The 13,500-nt window shown below is 46.6% G+C and overlaps 1 protein-coding gene across 6 annotated transcripts in view; it reads left to right on the top strand.

Annotated features, from left to right (window-relative positions):
- Positions 1-13,500, top strand: part of SLC25A25 (solute carrier family 25 member 25) — a 36,469-nt gene that overhangs the window by 12,875 nt on the left and 10,094 nt on the right. For 2 of the 6 annotated variants that reach the window (XM_086324928.1, XM_086324926.1), the window contains exon 1: positions 12,955-13,443. The exons of 2 other annotated variants lie outside the window; for them this stretch is intronic. In XM_086324928.1, coding sequence (XP_086181054.1) covers positions 13,285-13,443 — 159 coding nt within the window. In that variant the 5' untranslated portion in view covers positions 12,955-13,284. Of the gene's footprint in view, positions 1-5,704; positions 6,629-12,954; positions 13,444-13,500 lie in introns of those variants that run through there. 2 more of the 6 variants (XM_086324930.1, XM_086324929.1) reach the window with 2 other exon arrangements.

Raw genomic sequence — 13,500 nt, 5'->3', positions numbered from 1 at the left:
ATGCAGGAGACACAGGGACATGGATTTGATCCCTGGGTCTGAAAGGTCCCCTGAAGGAGGGCATGGCAACCTGCTCCAGTATTCATGCCTGGAGAATCCCATGGACAGAGGAGCCTGGCAGGCTACAGTCCAAAGAGTCGCAAATAGTTGGACACGACTAAAGCGAAGGATGCATGTTGTAAACCCACAATACGTTGTTTTATTTTTGCTTTAAATTGTCACTTATATTTGAAAGAGATTTAAACAATAAGAAGAATTTCTTTCTACCCACACAGTTACCATTTCTAGTGCTTTTCATTCTTTTCATTCCATTCTTCATCTGGTATCGTTTTCCTTCTGTCTGAAGGACTTCTTTAACATTTCTTGTAATACACTTCTGCTGTCAGTAAATTCTTTTAAGTTTTCGTGCATCTGGAAAGTGTTTTGCCCTCCTTCTGGATGGTATTTTTCTAGGTATAAAATTCTGGGTTAGCAGTTTCTGATGGAAATCCCCTGTCATTCTTGTTTTTGTTCTGAATGTAATGGGTGTTTTTCTCAAGGTGCTTTTTAGATTTTCCTCTTTATCACTGGTTTTCAGAAATAATTGTGATGTGCCTGAGCGTAATTTTGTTTTGTTTTGTTTTGACGTTCCTTATGCTTGAGGTTTGTTGAGGTCTTGGATCTGTAGGTTTTAATAAATTTGGATAAAACCTGGCCATTATTTATTTAAATATCTTTTATGTTCCCACCTCCATGAGTTTCAGATGGGTGGATATTAGTATATTAGCAGTTCTCCCACAGGTCACTAATGCATTTCTCTCTCTCTCTTTTTTATGGCTTTATTTTTTCTACGTGTGTTTCCTTTTGGAAAGTTTCTATTGCTGTGTCTTCAAGTTCCTTAATCTTTTCTTCTGCGTTGCCTCATCTGCTGTTAAAACCATCCAGGTGTGATTTTCATCTCAGACATTGTAATTTTCATCTAGAGTATCTGTAGTGTCTCTAACGTGCTGTTTCTTTCTTGAGCATGTGGAATACAGTTATGACTTGTAATATCCTTCTGTCCTTATTCCATCATACATGTCCTTTCTGGGTCAGTTTCAATGGATTGATTTCTCATTGTGGGTCATCTTCTCTTGCTTCTTTGCATTGCTGTTAATTTTTTTATGGGATTTTTATCTTGGATATTTTTGTATTCCTATTAATATTCTTGAGCTTTATTCCAGGGTGCAGTTATTTGGAAACAGTTCGACTCCCTTGGGCCAGCTTTCTATATTGTTAGATCAACAAGAACAGCCTTTAGTCTAGGGCCAGTTTTGCCCCCGCTATGGAGGCAAACCCTTCTGAGTACCCTTCCTGAACTTACCTATGTTATGAGGTTTTCCACTCCAGCTGGTGGGAACAGGAACTGCTCTTAGCCCTGTGATGCCCTTGGCCAGTTCTTTCCCCATCCACAGGCAGTTTCCTCATACTCACATGCTCTGACTCCCAGAGGCCCTCAGCAGAGCTCCAGACCTCACTCTCTCTGCAGCTCTGTCTTCTCTGCCCTGCAAACTCCAGCTGTCCTGGCCTCCCAGCTCCTGCTCTTCAGTGTGGGGAGACTGCTGGGCTCTGCTGCGTGTCCACTCTGCACTATAGCCTGGAAACTCGGCAGGAAGCCTGGGCGACTGCAGGTCTCACTTGTTTGGAAACCTAAGGCCTCCTGTGCTTTGTTGCCCAGTGTCTTGGAAACCATCGTCTCACATTTTGTCTGTACATTAGTTGTTATAGTCGGGAGTGTGAATTGGTTCCTGTTACTCCGTCTTGGCTGGAACCTGCCCTGAGTTCATAGCTCAGTTCTGTGGTACAGAGGAGTCCATTAAAGGAAAAACCAGTTACTTACTCAATACGGGATTTATCTTTTATTTGTAGATGAGGGCCCAAAAGATCACCAGCTGCCCCAATTCACCAGATTTTCAGTGCCTTAAAAAAAAAAAAAAAGGATTAATTTTTAGTAGTGGATCTTTATTTAGGGATTTTTACCACAGACTGGCCCTTCTTTTGTAGTTAAACTATTTAGTTCTATGAACTCACAGTCATTTTCTAGATTAAAATAGCTAATTATGTATTAAGAGCTTTCATGTATTATTTAATGTAGCCTTCAACCAACTCCATGAAGTACAGTCCTGTTACTGTCCCCATTTTGCTCATGAGGCTGTTAAAACACAGAGAGGTAAAGTAACTTGACCCAGATCACACAGCCCGTAAGTGATAGCCAGGATTGAACCTGGGGTCTGGCTTCAAAGACTAGACATGAAATCAACACACAAAACTCCTTCTAGGTAAAGTTGTTCTGTGTATCTAGCGAGAGGGCAACTGACATGGGCTCCTGAGCTCTCAAACAAGCGTGGCAGTCTTGCTTTCACTTCTCGTGTTTTATTTTTAAATAACGGCTGTATGTATGCACACATGCGTGCCTGGTCATACATGCTCATGATCTGGTTTCACAAGATATAAGAGCGTACTCGGTGAAAATAAATCTCCCGTCTACCTTTCTCCCCTCAACCTCCCAAGTCCCCTCCATCCCCAGCCCAGACCATCTCTTCAGTTTTAGTATGTCCTTCCAGGGAGATTCTTCATGTATACAAACATAGAAGTAAGCAGCGGCATACTATACCCTTCCTTCTGCACATTGCTCTTTTCATCTAACAAGATATTTTCAAGTCGTTCCATAATCATAGATGTAGTGCTGCCGTACTCTTTTTTTTGGGGGGGGGGGTGGTTTGATGTAGACCATTTTTAAAGTCTTTATTGAATCTGTTACAATATTGCTTCTGTTTTATGTTTTGGCTTTTTGGCCGTGAGGCATGTGGGATCCTAGCCCAGGGATCGAACCCACACCCCCTGCACGGGAAGGTGAAGTCTTAACCACTGGACCACCGGGGAAGTCCCTGCCTTCCTCTTTTTGAAGCTGCCTAGGGCTCCATTGTGTGGGTGTGCATTAATTTAGACCTGCTCCCCTTTTAAAGAACTTTAAAATGTTTCCATTTGTGTTCAGTCATTCAGTTGTGTGGGACTCTTTGGGACCCCATGGACCATAGGCCGCCAGGCTCCTCTGTCCATGGGGTTATCCAGGCAAGAATACTGGAGTGGGTTGCCATTTCCTTCTCCAGGGGATCTTCCTGACCCAGGGACTGAACCTGCATTCTCTTGTGTCTAACCTGTGCTATTGTAAATCAAGCTGTAAAAAATATCCTTATATTTTATCACATGTATGCATCCCATATATGTTAACATATGTATATGTGATTTCCTACATGTGTAAACATATCTGCAGGTTAATTCACTGAAAGTGGAGTTGCTGTCAGAGGGTTTGTGCTTTTGGTATGCTGGTGAAGTGAAGTGAAGTGAAGTCGCTCAGTCATGTCCGACTCTTTGTGACCCCATGGACTGTAGCCTACCAGGCTCCTCTGTCCATGGGATTTTCCAGGCAATAGTACTGGAGTAGATTGCCATTTCCTTCTCCAGGGGATCTTCCCGACCCAGGGATCGAACCCAGGTCTCCCGCAGTGTAGACAGATGCTTAACCGTCTGAACCACCAGGGAATTTTGATATGCTGGTTCAGTTCAGTTCAGTTCAGTCGCTCAGTCATGTCCCACTCTTTGCGACCCCATGAATCGCAGCACGTCAGGCCTCCCTGTCCATCACCAACTCCCGGAGTTCACTCAGACTCACTTCCATCGAGTCAGTGATGCCATCCAGCCATCTCATCCTCTGTCGTCCCCTTCTCCTCCTGCCCCCAATCCCTCCCAGCATCAGAGTCTTTTCCAATGAGTCAACTCTTCGCATGAAGTGGCCAAGTACTGGAGTTTCAGCTTTAGCATCATTCCTTCCAAAGAACACCCAGGGCTGATCTCCTTTAGAATGGACTGGTTGCATCTCCTTGCAGTCCAAGGGACTCGCAAGAGTCTTCTCCAACACCACAGTTCAAAACCATCAATTCTTCGGCACTCAGCATTCTTCACAGTCCAACTCTCGCATCCATACATGACCACTGGAAAAACCATAGTTTGACTAGACGGACCTTTGTTAGCAAAGTAATGACTCTGTTTTTCAATATGCTATCTAGGTTGGTCATAACTTTTCTTCCAAGGAGTAAGCATCTTTTAATTTCATGGCTGCAGTCACCATCTGCAGTGATTTTGGAGCCCAAAAAAATAAAGTCTGACACTGTTTCCACTGTTTCCCCATCTATTTCCCATGAAGTGATGGGACCAGATGCCATGATCTTCATTTTCTGAATGTTGAGCTTTAAGCCAACTTTTTCACTCTCCTCTTTCACTTTCATCAAGAGGCTTTTTAGTTCCTCTTCACTTTCTGCTATAAGGGTGGTGTCATCTGCATATCTGAGGTTATTGATATTTCTCCTGGCAATCTTGATTCCAGCTTGTGCTTCTTCCAGCCCAGGGTTTCTCATGATGTACTCTGCATAGAAGTTAAATAAGCAGGGTGACAATATACAGCCTTGACATACTCCTTTTCCTATTTGGAACCAGTCTGTTGTTCCATGTCCAGTTCTAACTGTTGCTTCCTGACCTGCATATAGGTTTCTCAAGAGGCAGGTCAGGTGGTCTGGTATTCCCATCTGTTTCAGAATTTTCCACAGTTTATTGTGATCCACACAGTCAAAGACTTTGGCATAGTCAATAAAGCAGAAATAGATGTTTTTCTGGAACTCTCTTGCTTTTTCCATGATCCAGTGGATGTTGGCAATTTGATCTCTGGTTCCTCTGGCTTTTCTAAAACCAGCTTTGAACATCTGGAAGTTCGTGGTTCACGTATTGCTGAAGCCTGGCTTGGAGAATTTTGAGCATTACTTTACTAGCGTGTGAGATGAGTGTAATTGTGCAGTAGTTTGAGCATTCTTTGGCATTGCCTTTCTTTGGGATTGAAATGAAAACTGACCTTTTCCAGTCCTGTGGTCACTGCTGAGTTTTCCAAATTTGCTGGCATATTGAGTGCAGCACTTTCACAGCATCAGCTTTCAGGATTTGAAACCACTCAACTGGAATTCCATCACCTCCACTAGCTTTGTTCATAGTGATGATGCTTTCTAAAGCCCACTTGACTTCACATTCCAGGATGTCCGGCTCTAGGTGAGTGATTACACCATCGTGATTATCTGGGTCGTAAAGATCTTTTTTGTACAGTTCTTCTCTGTATTCTTGCCACCTCTTCTTAATATCTTCTACTTCTGTTAGGATATGCTGATAGCAGTGACTAAATTGTCCTCCAGCGAGATTGCACTGGTTCACACTCTTATAACAGCACATCAGGATATATGTTTCTCCAACACAGTCTATTAAACTTTTTCCATGCTATGTTTATTTTTAAAATAATGGTTATGAACACCCTATCAGAGTTGCCTTTTCAAGAGATGGCGTGACACTGCAGTTTGTCTTAGTAAATGAAGAAACAAATGACCAAAGATTAATTCCCTTTTATTCATGATCGTTTACTCAGTTGAGTCCACAGCCTTCACCTATGCCTAGTCCTGGGTACGAGGGCTAGAAAGATCTGTGACTTGATCCCTGTCCCCAGGCAGCTCACCGTGTAGAGGGAGCCGCAGAGGAGAAACGACCGTGGTAGGGGGCGCGCCGTTTGTGTTCCGCACAATTGCAGAGAATGGGATAACTGAACACAGGAAGGGTTGCTGGATGTCTTAGGAAGCGTTGCCAGGATCTCTTGATCGTGTTAAACTTGAGGGGGAGTGTCATCCCGGAAGCAGCCAGTTGGAGAAGAGGAAGCCGGGCTCCTCCATGTGGATTCCGGGCCACTGGAAGCCTCTCTGGAGGTTGCCGCGGGCACCTCCCTGCAGAACTGTCGGCTGCATGCGGGAAATCGGCGGGCTGTGATTGGAGGGACGTTGCTGGTGGGGATAATGAACCCGGTAGTGTCGGCAGAGGTGATTGGCCGCGCCCTGCTGCAGTGAGAATGCAGGCTTGGATGCTGGTGCTCGCCGGCGTGATGCTGCTCCTTAGTTCAGAGAGGACAAGCTGAATGATCGGGAGCTAGAAGTTGGCTTCTGCCTCAGGAGAGGTCTGTCAGGCCGTCTGCCTTTTCTGTCTTTTCTTTCCTTTTTTTTTTTTTTTGGCCAAAAAGCCAAACCTTTGATCACAGTCCACCTGCAAAAGTGAATTTTGATTGGAAGAAGCTCCAGCGGCTCTCTCGTGGCCAGCAACCCCCTGACGGGGCTGTCAGAGTGAGCTGCTTCGCAGGCCAGGCACGACAGCAGTGAGAAGGCAGGAAGCAGCCACGGCAGGCAGAGCTGCCAGCCCTCCCAACTTCTCAGGCTAGTCATCCAAGCAGCTGTGTAGCCAGAGACCTTCGGTGTTGTGATCACAGCCCTCAAAAGTGAGCGGTCACTGGCGGCAACGTGGGGAGTAAGCCGGAATGTTTCAGATGCTGTGGCATTTTCTGTCTAGCTTTTTCTCCAGGGCCGGGTGCCAAGGCTCCAGAGAGGGCAGCGGGAATGAAGTCAGAGGCACCCCGGCCCCGGCTCGGAGAGACCAGATGCCAAGCTTTTTGGGGAAGCAGGATGGAAGGGCTGAGGCCACGGAAAAGAGACCCACCATCTTGCTGGTGGTCGGACCTGCAGAGCAATTTCCTAAGGTAATGGCAATGTCGAGAGGACCTCCTAGGTGAGGGGCTGACCTGGAGAAAGCTGGAGAGTGGGGGAGGAAGAGAAAACTTATGAATGAATTCATGTGGTACCAGGGGCCTGGGGAGAAGTGTTAGACAGTAAAGAAGCCCAACTTTAGTCCAGTTTTCCTGTGGCTGCTGCACCAGCTTGATTACCTTATGTGACCACTTCAGTGGCCATTTGAGGAAGGAAGGTGGAATGCAATGGGAGATAAACCCTAGGATGTATCACTGTGGCCCCAGAAAGCCATTTGAAAGGAAGGGACAGTTACAGAGTGTCTTAGGTATTAGCATTTTAAACAGCTCAGGGAGGACGGACTTCAAGCGGGCCACAGAGCGAACCTTCGAAGGTGAACCCAGGTGCTGGGAACTAGGGAGGACCAGCCTGTCCTGCATCCCAAAGGTCAGACCCTCTGCCTTGGTGGGCAAAGGACCCGTCTTACCGTTCCACTGGGGAGGAGGGGAGCAGGGGGCAGAATTGAGGCTGGAGGCTCAGGGTGCAGAGGCCGGTAGTCCTCTGGAGTCCTAAGGTCTGCTGAGTGCGGGGGTCTTCCATCCATCTCACGCCGTGAGTATGGGTTATGTCATCTGATCCCCTCAAGAGCCAGGGTAAGTGGTTAGCATCCCCATTTCACAGATGAGGAAACTGAGGTGGAGAAAGGTATTTTCCCAGGATTTCAGAGAAAGTAATTTTCCCAGGATTAAACAATAAAGGAAGGGCAGGGGTGAGATTTCACTCTAGTCTACCTGGAACTTTGCCCTCTACTGCCTCGCCTTCCCTTAAGAAAGCCACGGGGACTACTCCGGTTCTGTTCAGGATTAGAACCGAAAGGCTGCTTGGCTGGATTTCTCCTTCCCGAGGTAGCAATACCGTGTTCACCTCCCAAGCCTTGGTTACTCTGAATTTTTTCTCCTTTCTCAAGGTAAAAATCAACTGGAAAAAGGAAGGAGAGTCTGCCCTATGTGCTGCACACTGCAGAGTCCAGAAAAGGCTCTGCTGGGTTGAACTGCTGCGTTTATGAAACAGATGTTCACGTTTTCTTTGCTCAGTGGGAGGGACCTTTTTTAAAAAAAAATTTATTTCTTTGCCTGCCCTGGGGCTTAGTTGCGGCATGCAGTATCTTCAGTTGAGGTATGTGGGATCTAGTTCCCTGACCAGGGATCAAACCCAGGCCTCCTACATTGGGAATATGAAGTCTTAGCCCCTGGACCATCAGGGAAGTCCCGGGAGGGACTTTTGATGACACAACTTTTGCCGTGGTTGCAGGTTAAGCAATGAGAAAAATCTTTAGTCTGTGTTCAACCACTGGCAGCGGGGGTCTGAGCGTCTGTACTGTGCCTGAGGCATGACAGGTGTCGCTGTCTACCTTTCAATCATTTTAGAGGCACCTGGAAATGGCTGCAGGGTTATCTGTTGGAAGGAACTTTTATCTCCAGACCTGCTTGCCTACAGTCAAGGGATTATGGGATTGGCTGGCTCCTTTTTAAATTCACCTACTTTTTACTTTAATAATTAACTGCTCCATTTCCCAGACTCATAACTGGCACCCCTTGCCAATCCTCCCCCCTCTGCCTGGGCTGGCTGGCATTAGAACTCTGTTCTGAACAGCTTCTTTACTGACCTACAGAATTGGGAGCAAGGCGGGCTGGAATGTAAGACCCACACCTCTCACTGGCACTTCTCCCCAAAAGGGACATGAATCAGCTGGCTGGGGCTCGGGGGAGCCCCAAGAGGGAGGTGGATCAGCCGGTTTGATTTGAAGCAAGCGGGAAAGCACAGCTGGGCAGTGTGGACCCTTTAAAGGCAGATAACTAAGAACTGGAATAGCGGTTCAGCAGTGTGTCCTCTTCCAGCGCAGCTGCTCTTGAAGGTAGAGGGTTAGGGGTTGTGATCATTGGCTGGTGGGGCCTGGCTCGCTGTTTCTCTGCCATTTCTCTCAGGCAGAGGCTGCCGCAACTGCATGGAAACCTGGTGGAGACATTCACTTTGGTTCTCAGGCTTCTCAGTTTCCCAGCATTGGTTCTCTGTTTAATTCTCACTTCCCTCTTTTAAATATGTCTGCTAGTGAGTCAGGTTCCTGCAAGTTTTTATTCTAGGAACTGTTCCAGTTTCCACCCTTTATCTTTGTCTTCCAGTTGATCTGCAGTTGAAGAAGAAAGCCTTTAGTCGAGTGGGAGGTACCCCAAGCTGCATTCAAGCTTTCAAATCCTGAGGGGCCATCTCCTCAGAAGCTCAAGAGAATTTTTGCTTATTGTGTGTCTAATTGCCAAGTGCAGCTCCAGTGGAAACCGGCTCCACTGGGCTGTCATGGCAACCTGATCATCAAATGACACTGCGACCGCAGCAGCAAATGAGGCTCTGAGAGCCTTACGGGTGGGCGGGGCTAGAGTAGCCGGATGCTGGCAAGGCTCCTTCGCATATTAATATTTTGGGCTTGGTCTGAGTCATCGGAGTGGGGCGGCGGAAATGCTTTATGAGCTAATGCCACACTCCCATAGATACTCTACTTGCCCTGTTCTTACTCACGGTATTCCAGCTCTTGTGGGAAGCACCTGTTTCTCTGGAATGAAACAGTAGTAGAACAAGGAAAGCCTGTGGGGTCGGCACGTTGGCAGGTCTGAAGGTGAGAAAATGCTCGGTGAGAGGAACTGCAGATTAAGGGAAATGGAATACCACTGAATTCTCAGGAATCAGGAGTGACTGTTGTCATTTCCCAGGACTAGTTGTTAGAGGAGTGGACTTTGGAAGAAAGGAGACAAAAGTGGATCTGGGTCACAAAATTAGAACAGGTAAAGAGAGCGGAGAAGACATATAGATGGCAGGAGAGGGAAGAGTGCATTATACTCAAGGATCCAGAAACACCTGGGGCTGGTGTCAAACATCAGGAACTGAACTGGTGTCAAACATCCTACTTTATGAACCTTTTTTTTTTTGGCCATGCCACGTGACATGTGGGTTTCTGTGGAGGCTCAGATGGTAAAGAATCTGCCTGAAATTCAGGAGACCCGTGTTCAATCCCTGGGCTGGGAAGATCCCCTGGAGAACTGAATGGCAACCCACTCCAGGGTTCTTGCCTGGAGAATCCCATGGACAAAGGACAAAACCGCAGGCTGCAGTCCATGGGGTTACAAAGAATCGGACACAACCGAGCAACTACGCTTTCACTCTCGTGTGACATGTGGGATGTTAGCGCCCCAACCAGGGATTGAACCCGTGCCCCCCGCAGTGGAAGCAGAGTCCTAACCACCAAGCCGCCAGGTGCGTCCTGAGCCCTGCTTTATTCTTCCTTATTTGTATTTCCCATGTATGTGTTCAGCACTGTAACAGGTAGAGTTTCTTGTGGCTTTTATTTTTGTTTGTTTAAGCTAAGTCTAAAATTGCCCCCCGACACCTGCCACCTCCCATGTGAGGTCCTGCTCATTGTAATGCTCAGGGTCAGGCTGAGGAAGTGTTCTTTTGAAACCGAATTCTAAAATCTCTTTACGGCAGTGTCAGGCTTGGGTGCTGATTTACATGGCTATTGTAACAAGAGCCAGGGCCCGGGTGAGCCTCAGCCCCGCCGCCAGCTGGCTCTGGGGCCTGAGCAAACCAGGTGGCCTCTCCTGGTCTGATTCTTCTTGTCAGAGATTAAGAGGTCACCTCAGGGCCCCTCTGGGGCCCAGTGTCTGTCATTCCAGGAAAAGAACATTTGCCTTGGACCTCCAGGTGCCTGGAGGTCTCAACTAGGAAGTTGCCATTTCTGTGTGACAGAAGAACTCTGCATGACCTGTGCAACTCAGGGAGGGTGGATGGTTTAAATAAACAACCAAATGCCAGTGTACGTTTGTCCAGTGAAGACATTCTGTTGGATGTGAACACGGTTGCAAAACAGAAATACGTTGGAGCTCTTTTTTAAGAATAACATTGGAATAGAATTAATATAAGCATTGTTAAGATCACATCTTGACAAGCACATGTAGAACTTTTCAGAGAACATTTCTGACCCTGGTGGTACCATTGGTCTGTAGGATGATGAGTTCTGTTATGATCAGGAAGATTCCATTCTGTTTATTGTAGAAGATAGTTGCCCTTGTTTGATGAAAATATGATAACACATTTACAGGAGATTTGGAAAATATACAACAAGGTTACATATAGATCATTCCTTATATGTTAAATATTGATTTCACTTTCATATGACTTTGTTTTCAAATCTCTTTTCAGGTTTGTAAATATGTCATAAAACTCAGTGGTACCAAAACAAAACAAAAAAAGCCCTCAGTGGTACAGTTATGTTTACCACCATTATTTGAAAAACAGTTTAGTAGAAAATGAACATCTCTAATTTAACAACTTATTCGTTCAGTCAAAATATTTGCCATTTTGTATTGGAAGGATTACAGTCATCATTGAAATGAGACACTTCAACAGATCTGTGTAATTTGTTTTCATTTCAGAAGCACACATGAATAATTTTGAAAAGGAAGATCAGCAGTTAAAGTTCAGCTTTTTTTACTTATAAATGTGAGCTTCCTTTAAACTAAAAGTAATAATACAGTATCTTGTTGAGGTAGGCAAAATGCCCTGAGGACTCTTTATCTGCAGACACTTGGGAAACCAAACCTAAGGTCTTCATTGAGAACAGTCATGTTTGTTACTTGGGGTCTTAGAGCCCTGCCAAGGATGATTCATTCATTCAGAAACTGCTTCTATCAGGCACCTTCCGTGATCAAGGCAAGGGCTCATTCCAGACAAGGAGGTACAATGGCCCTGCCTTCGGGGACCCCAACAGTAGAGATAAGATGTGTGTTGAAATACCCCTAAAGTAGAACATTCTGGATTGGGTGGCTTAACAGACAACTGAGTGACTTGGATTTAGGTGGAGGCTGAGGAGGCATTTGCCCAAATAATCCTGAGCTGCCTCTGAGTACACCATTGGATCCACCCAAGTGAATGGATAAAACAGCCCAAGGCCTGTTTTTACAGACTTACCCTGAGATCTCTTTAGAAGCGCTGAAACATGGGGTTAGCCAAGAAGTTCTTTCGGGTTTTTCTGTAGCCTCTCACAGGAAAGCCAAACGAACTTTTTGGCCAACCCTATAATATAAGTTCCTAAAATCTGTTTTATACTGATGTACATAAGCATCAGCATCTTGTTTTCAGAACCTTTTTCAAGTTCTTAACAAAAAGGTTTTTAGTGAATTTAAGAAGTTCCTTTCACTTTTGTGGATCAACAAATGCTAAAAATCCGTTTTTAACCCATCCCAGTAGTGAGGTTTTGTCTATATTAGGAAGTGGCGCACTGTGGATGGAACAGGAGAGACGGGTTCCTTTTTCATCTCTGTGACGTGGGCTCTTCCTCTGCAGCATGAATCTGACAACTTCAGTGCGAAGGGATGAGGTGGAGGTGGCAGGGTGGCCCTTAAATAAAGATCAGATCTTGACTCTCCAGGACCTGAGATTTTTTTTTTTCTCATCCTCACCTAAAAGGGATGTTCTAGGGCAGTGTTGTTCAGTGGAACTTTCTGTGGTGATGGAAACGCTCGGTGAATACTTGTGACTGTCAAGCTATGCAACCCATGCAGAAGGAAGTGAATTTTTAATTTCATTTCATTTTGATTTATTTAAAATTGAGGACTTCCTTGGTGGTCCAGTGGTTAAGACCCCCTGCATTGGAGACAAGGGTTCCATCCCTGATTGGGTAACTTAAGATCCCCACATGTCGCAATGCAATAAATTAATGAAAATAAAAATGAAAAATTTCTGTATTGAGCAGCACGGTTCTAAGCTGAAAAGCTCCAATCCACTGAACTTTGGAGTGTTCTGAGTGAACGTGGACTCTGAAAACTACTTCTGTGGGTACTGAGTGAGGCTCAGGCTGACCCTAGATTGGTGCTGCTAAGGCGTCCCCCCAGCACAGTGACCTTAGCCTAGGATGTCCTCTTCCTGCCCACCCCCACCACCACCACGTCAGCCTCTCCACACTTGGTGGGGTCTCCAGGCCAAACCTGCAGAAGGGGTGCTCATGTGCAAGGTGGCCTGGGAAAGAAAGGTCCCTGGAGCCAGCCAGCTCAGGAGCAGCTCCAGGACAGATGAATGAGCCCCCCTACAATCTCATGGGACCCCTCCTAGCATCTCCCTACCACCCCTGACTTTCTGCCCTCACAGCTAAACTGAACCCATTCAGTGAGCCCTGATTTGATCTCTGCCTCCACTAATTTTTCTGCTGGAAATGATTTACTAAGGGGAGAAACTACGGTATTGTGTGACGCGTTTGGGGACCTTGTGGAAAAAAACAGGCCAGAGCCAGTTTGTTTGTTTGGAGGGGTTGGCAGCTGGTGGGTGAAGGTTTGTTTGGGGGGCAGGGCCAAATGCGCTGCCTGTCTCGGAAGGGTTAACCGGGGAGCGGGTGACGTCAGTCCTGATCTTCATCCCCTGGCACTGGGGCAGTGCCCGCCTCCTCGCGGGGCTGTGTGCTCATTGGCTGTTGGCTGGAAGTACAGTGAGCAGACTTTTTTTTTTCAATTAAGCCAAAGGGCAGGGCTGAGGCAGCCAATGACAGCTGTGCCCCAGCATATCTTGTGCAAGTGTGCCGGGCCAGGCAGCATTCCCGGCGTCCACGCCGCCTGAAGCAGCTCCCGCCAGCATGCTCTGCCTGTGCCTCTATGTGCCCCTCATCGGGGAGGCCCAGACCGAATTCCAGTACTTCGAGTCCAAGGGGCTTCCTGCCGAGCTGAAGTCCATCTTCAAACTCAGCGTCTTTATCCCCTCCCAGGAGTTCTCCACCTACCGCCAGTGGAAGCAGGTCTGTACTGGGATGCAGAAGGCAGGCAGGCAGGCAGGCATTTCATCAGCGTTGACT

The sequence above is a fragment of the Bos grunniens genome, chromosome 11, assembly GCF_055505025.1.
Source record: "Bos grunniens cultivar Pamir isolate PY7600 chromosome 11, Bosgru_T2T1.0, whole genome shotgun sequence".
Classification (NCBI taxonomy): Eukaryota; Metazoa; Chordata; class Mammalia; order Artiodactyla; family Bovidae; genus Bos; species Bos grunniens.
This window is presented reverse-complemented; position numbering and strand designations above follow the sequence as displayed.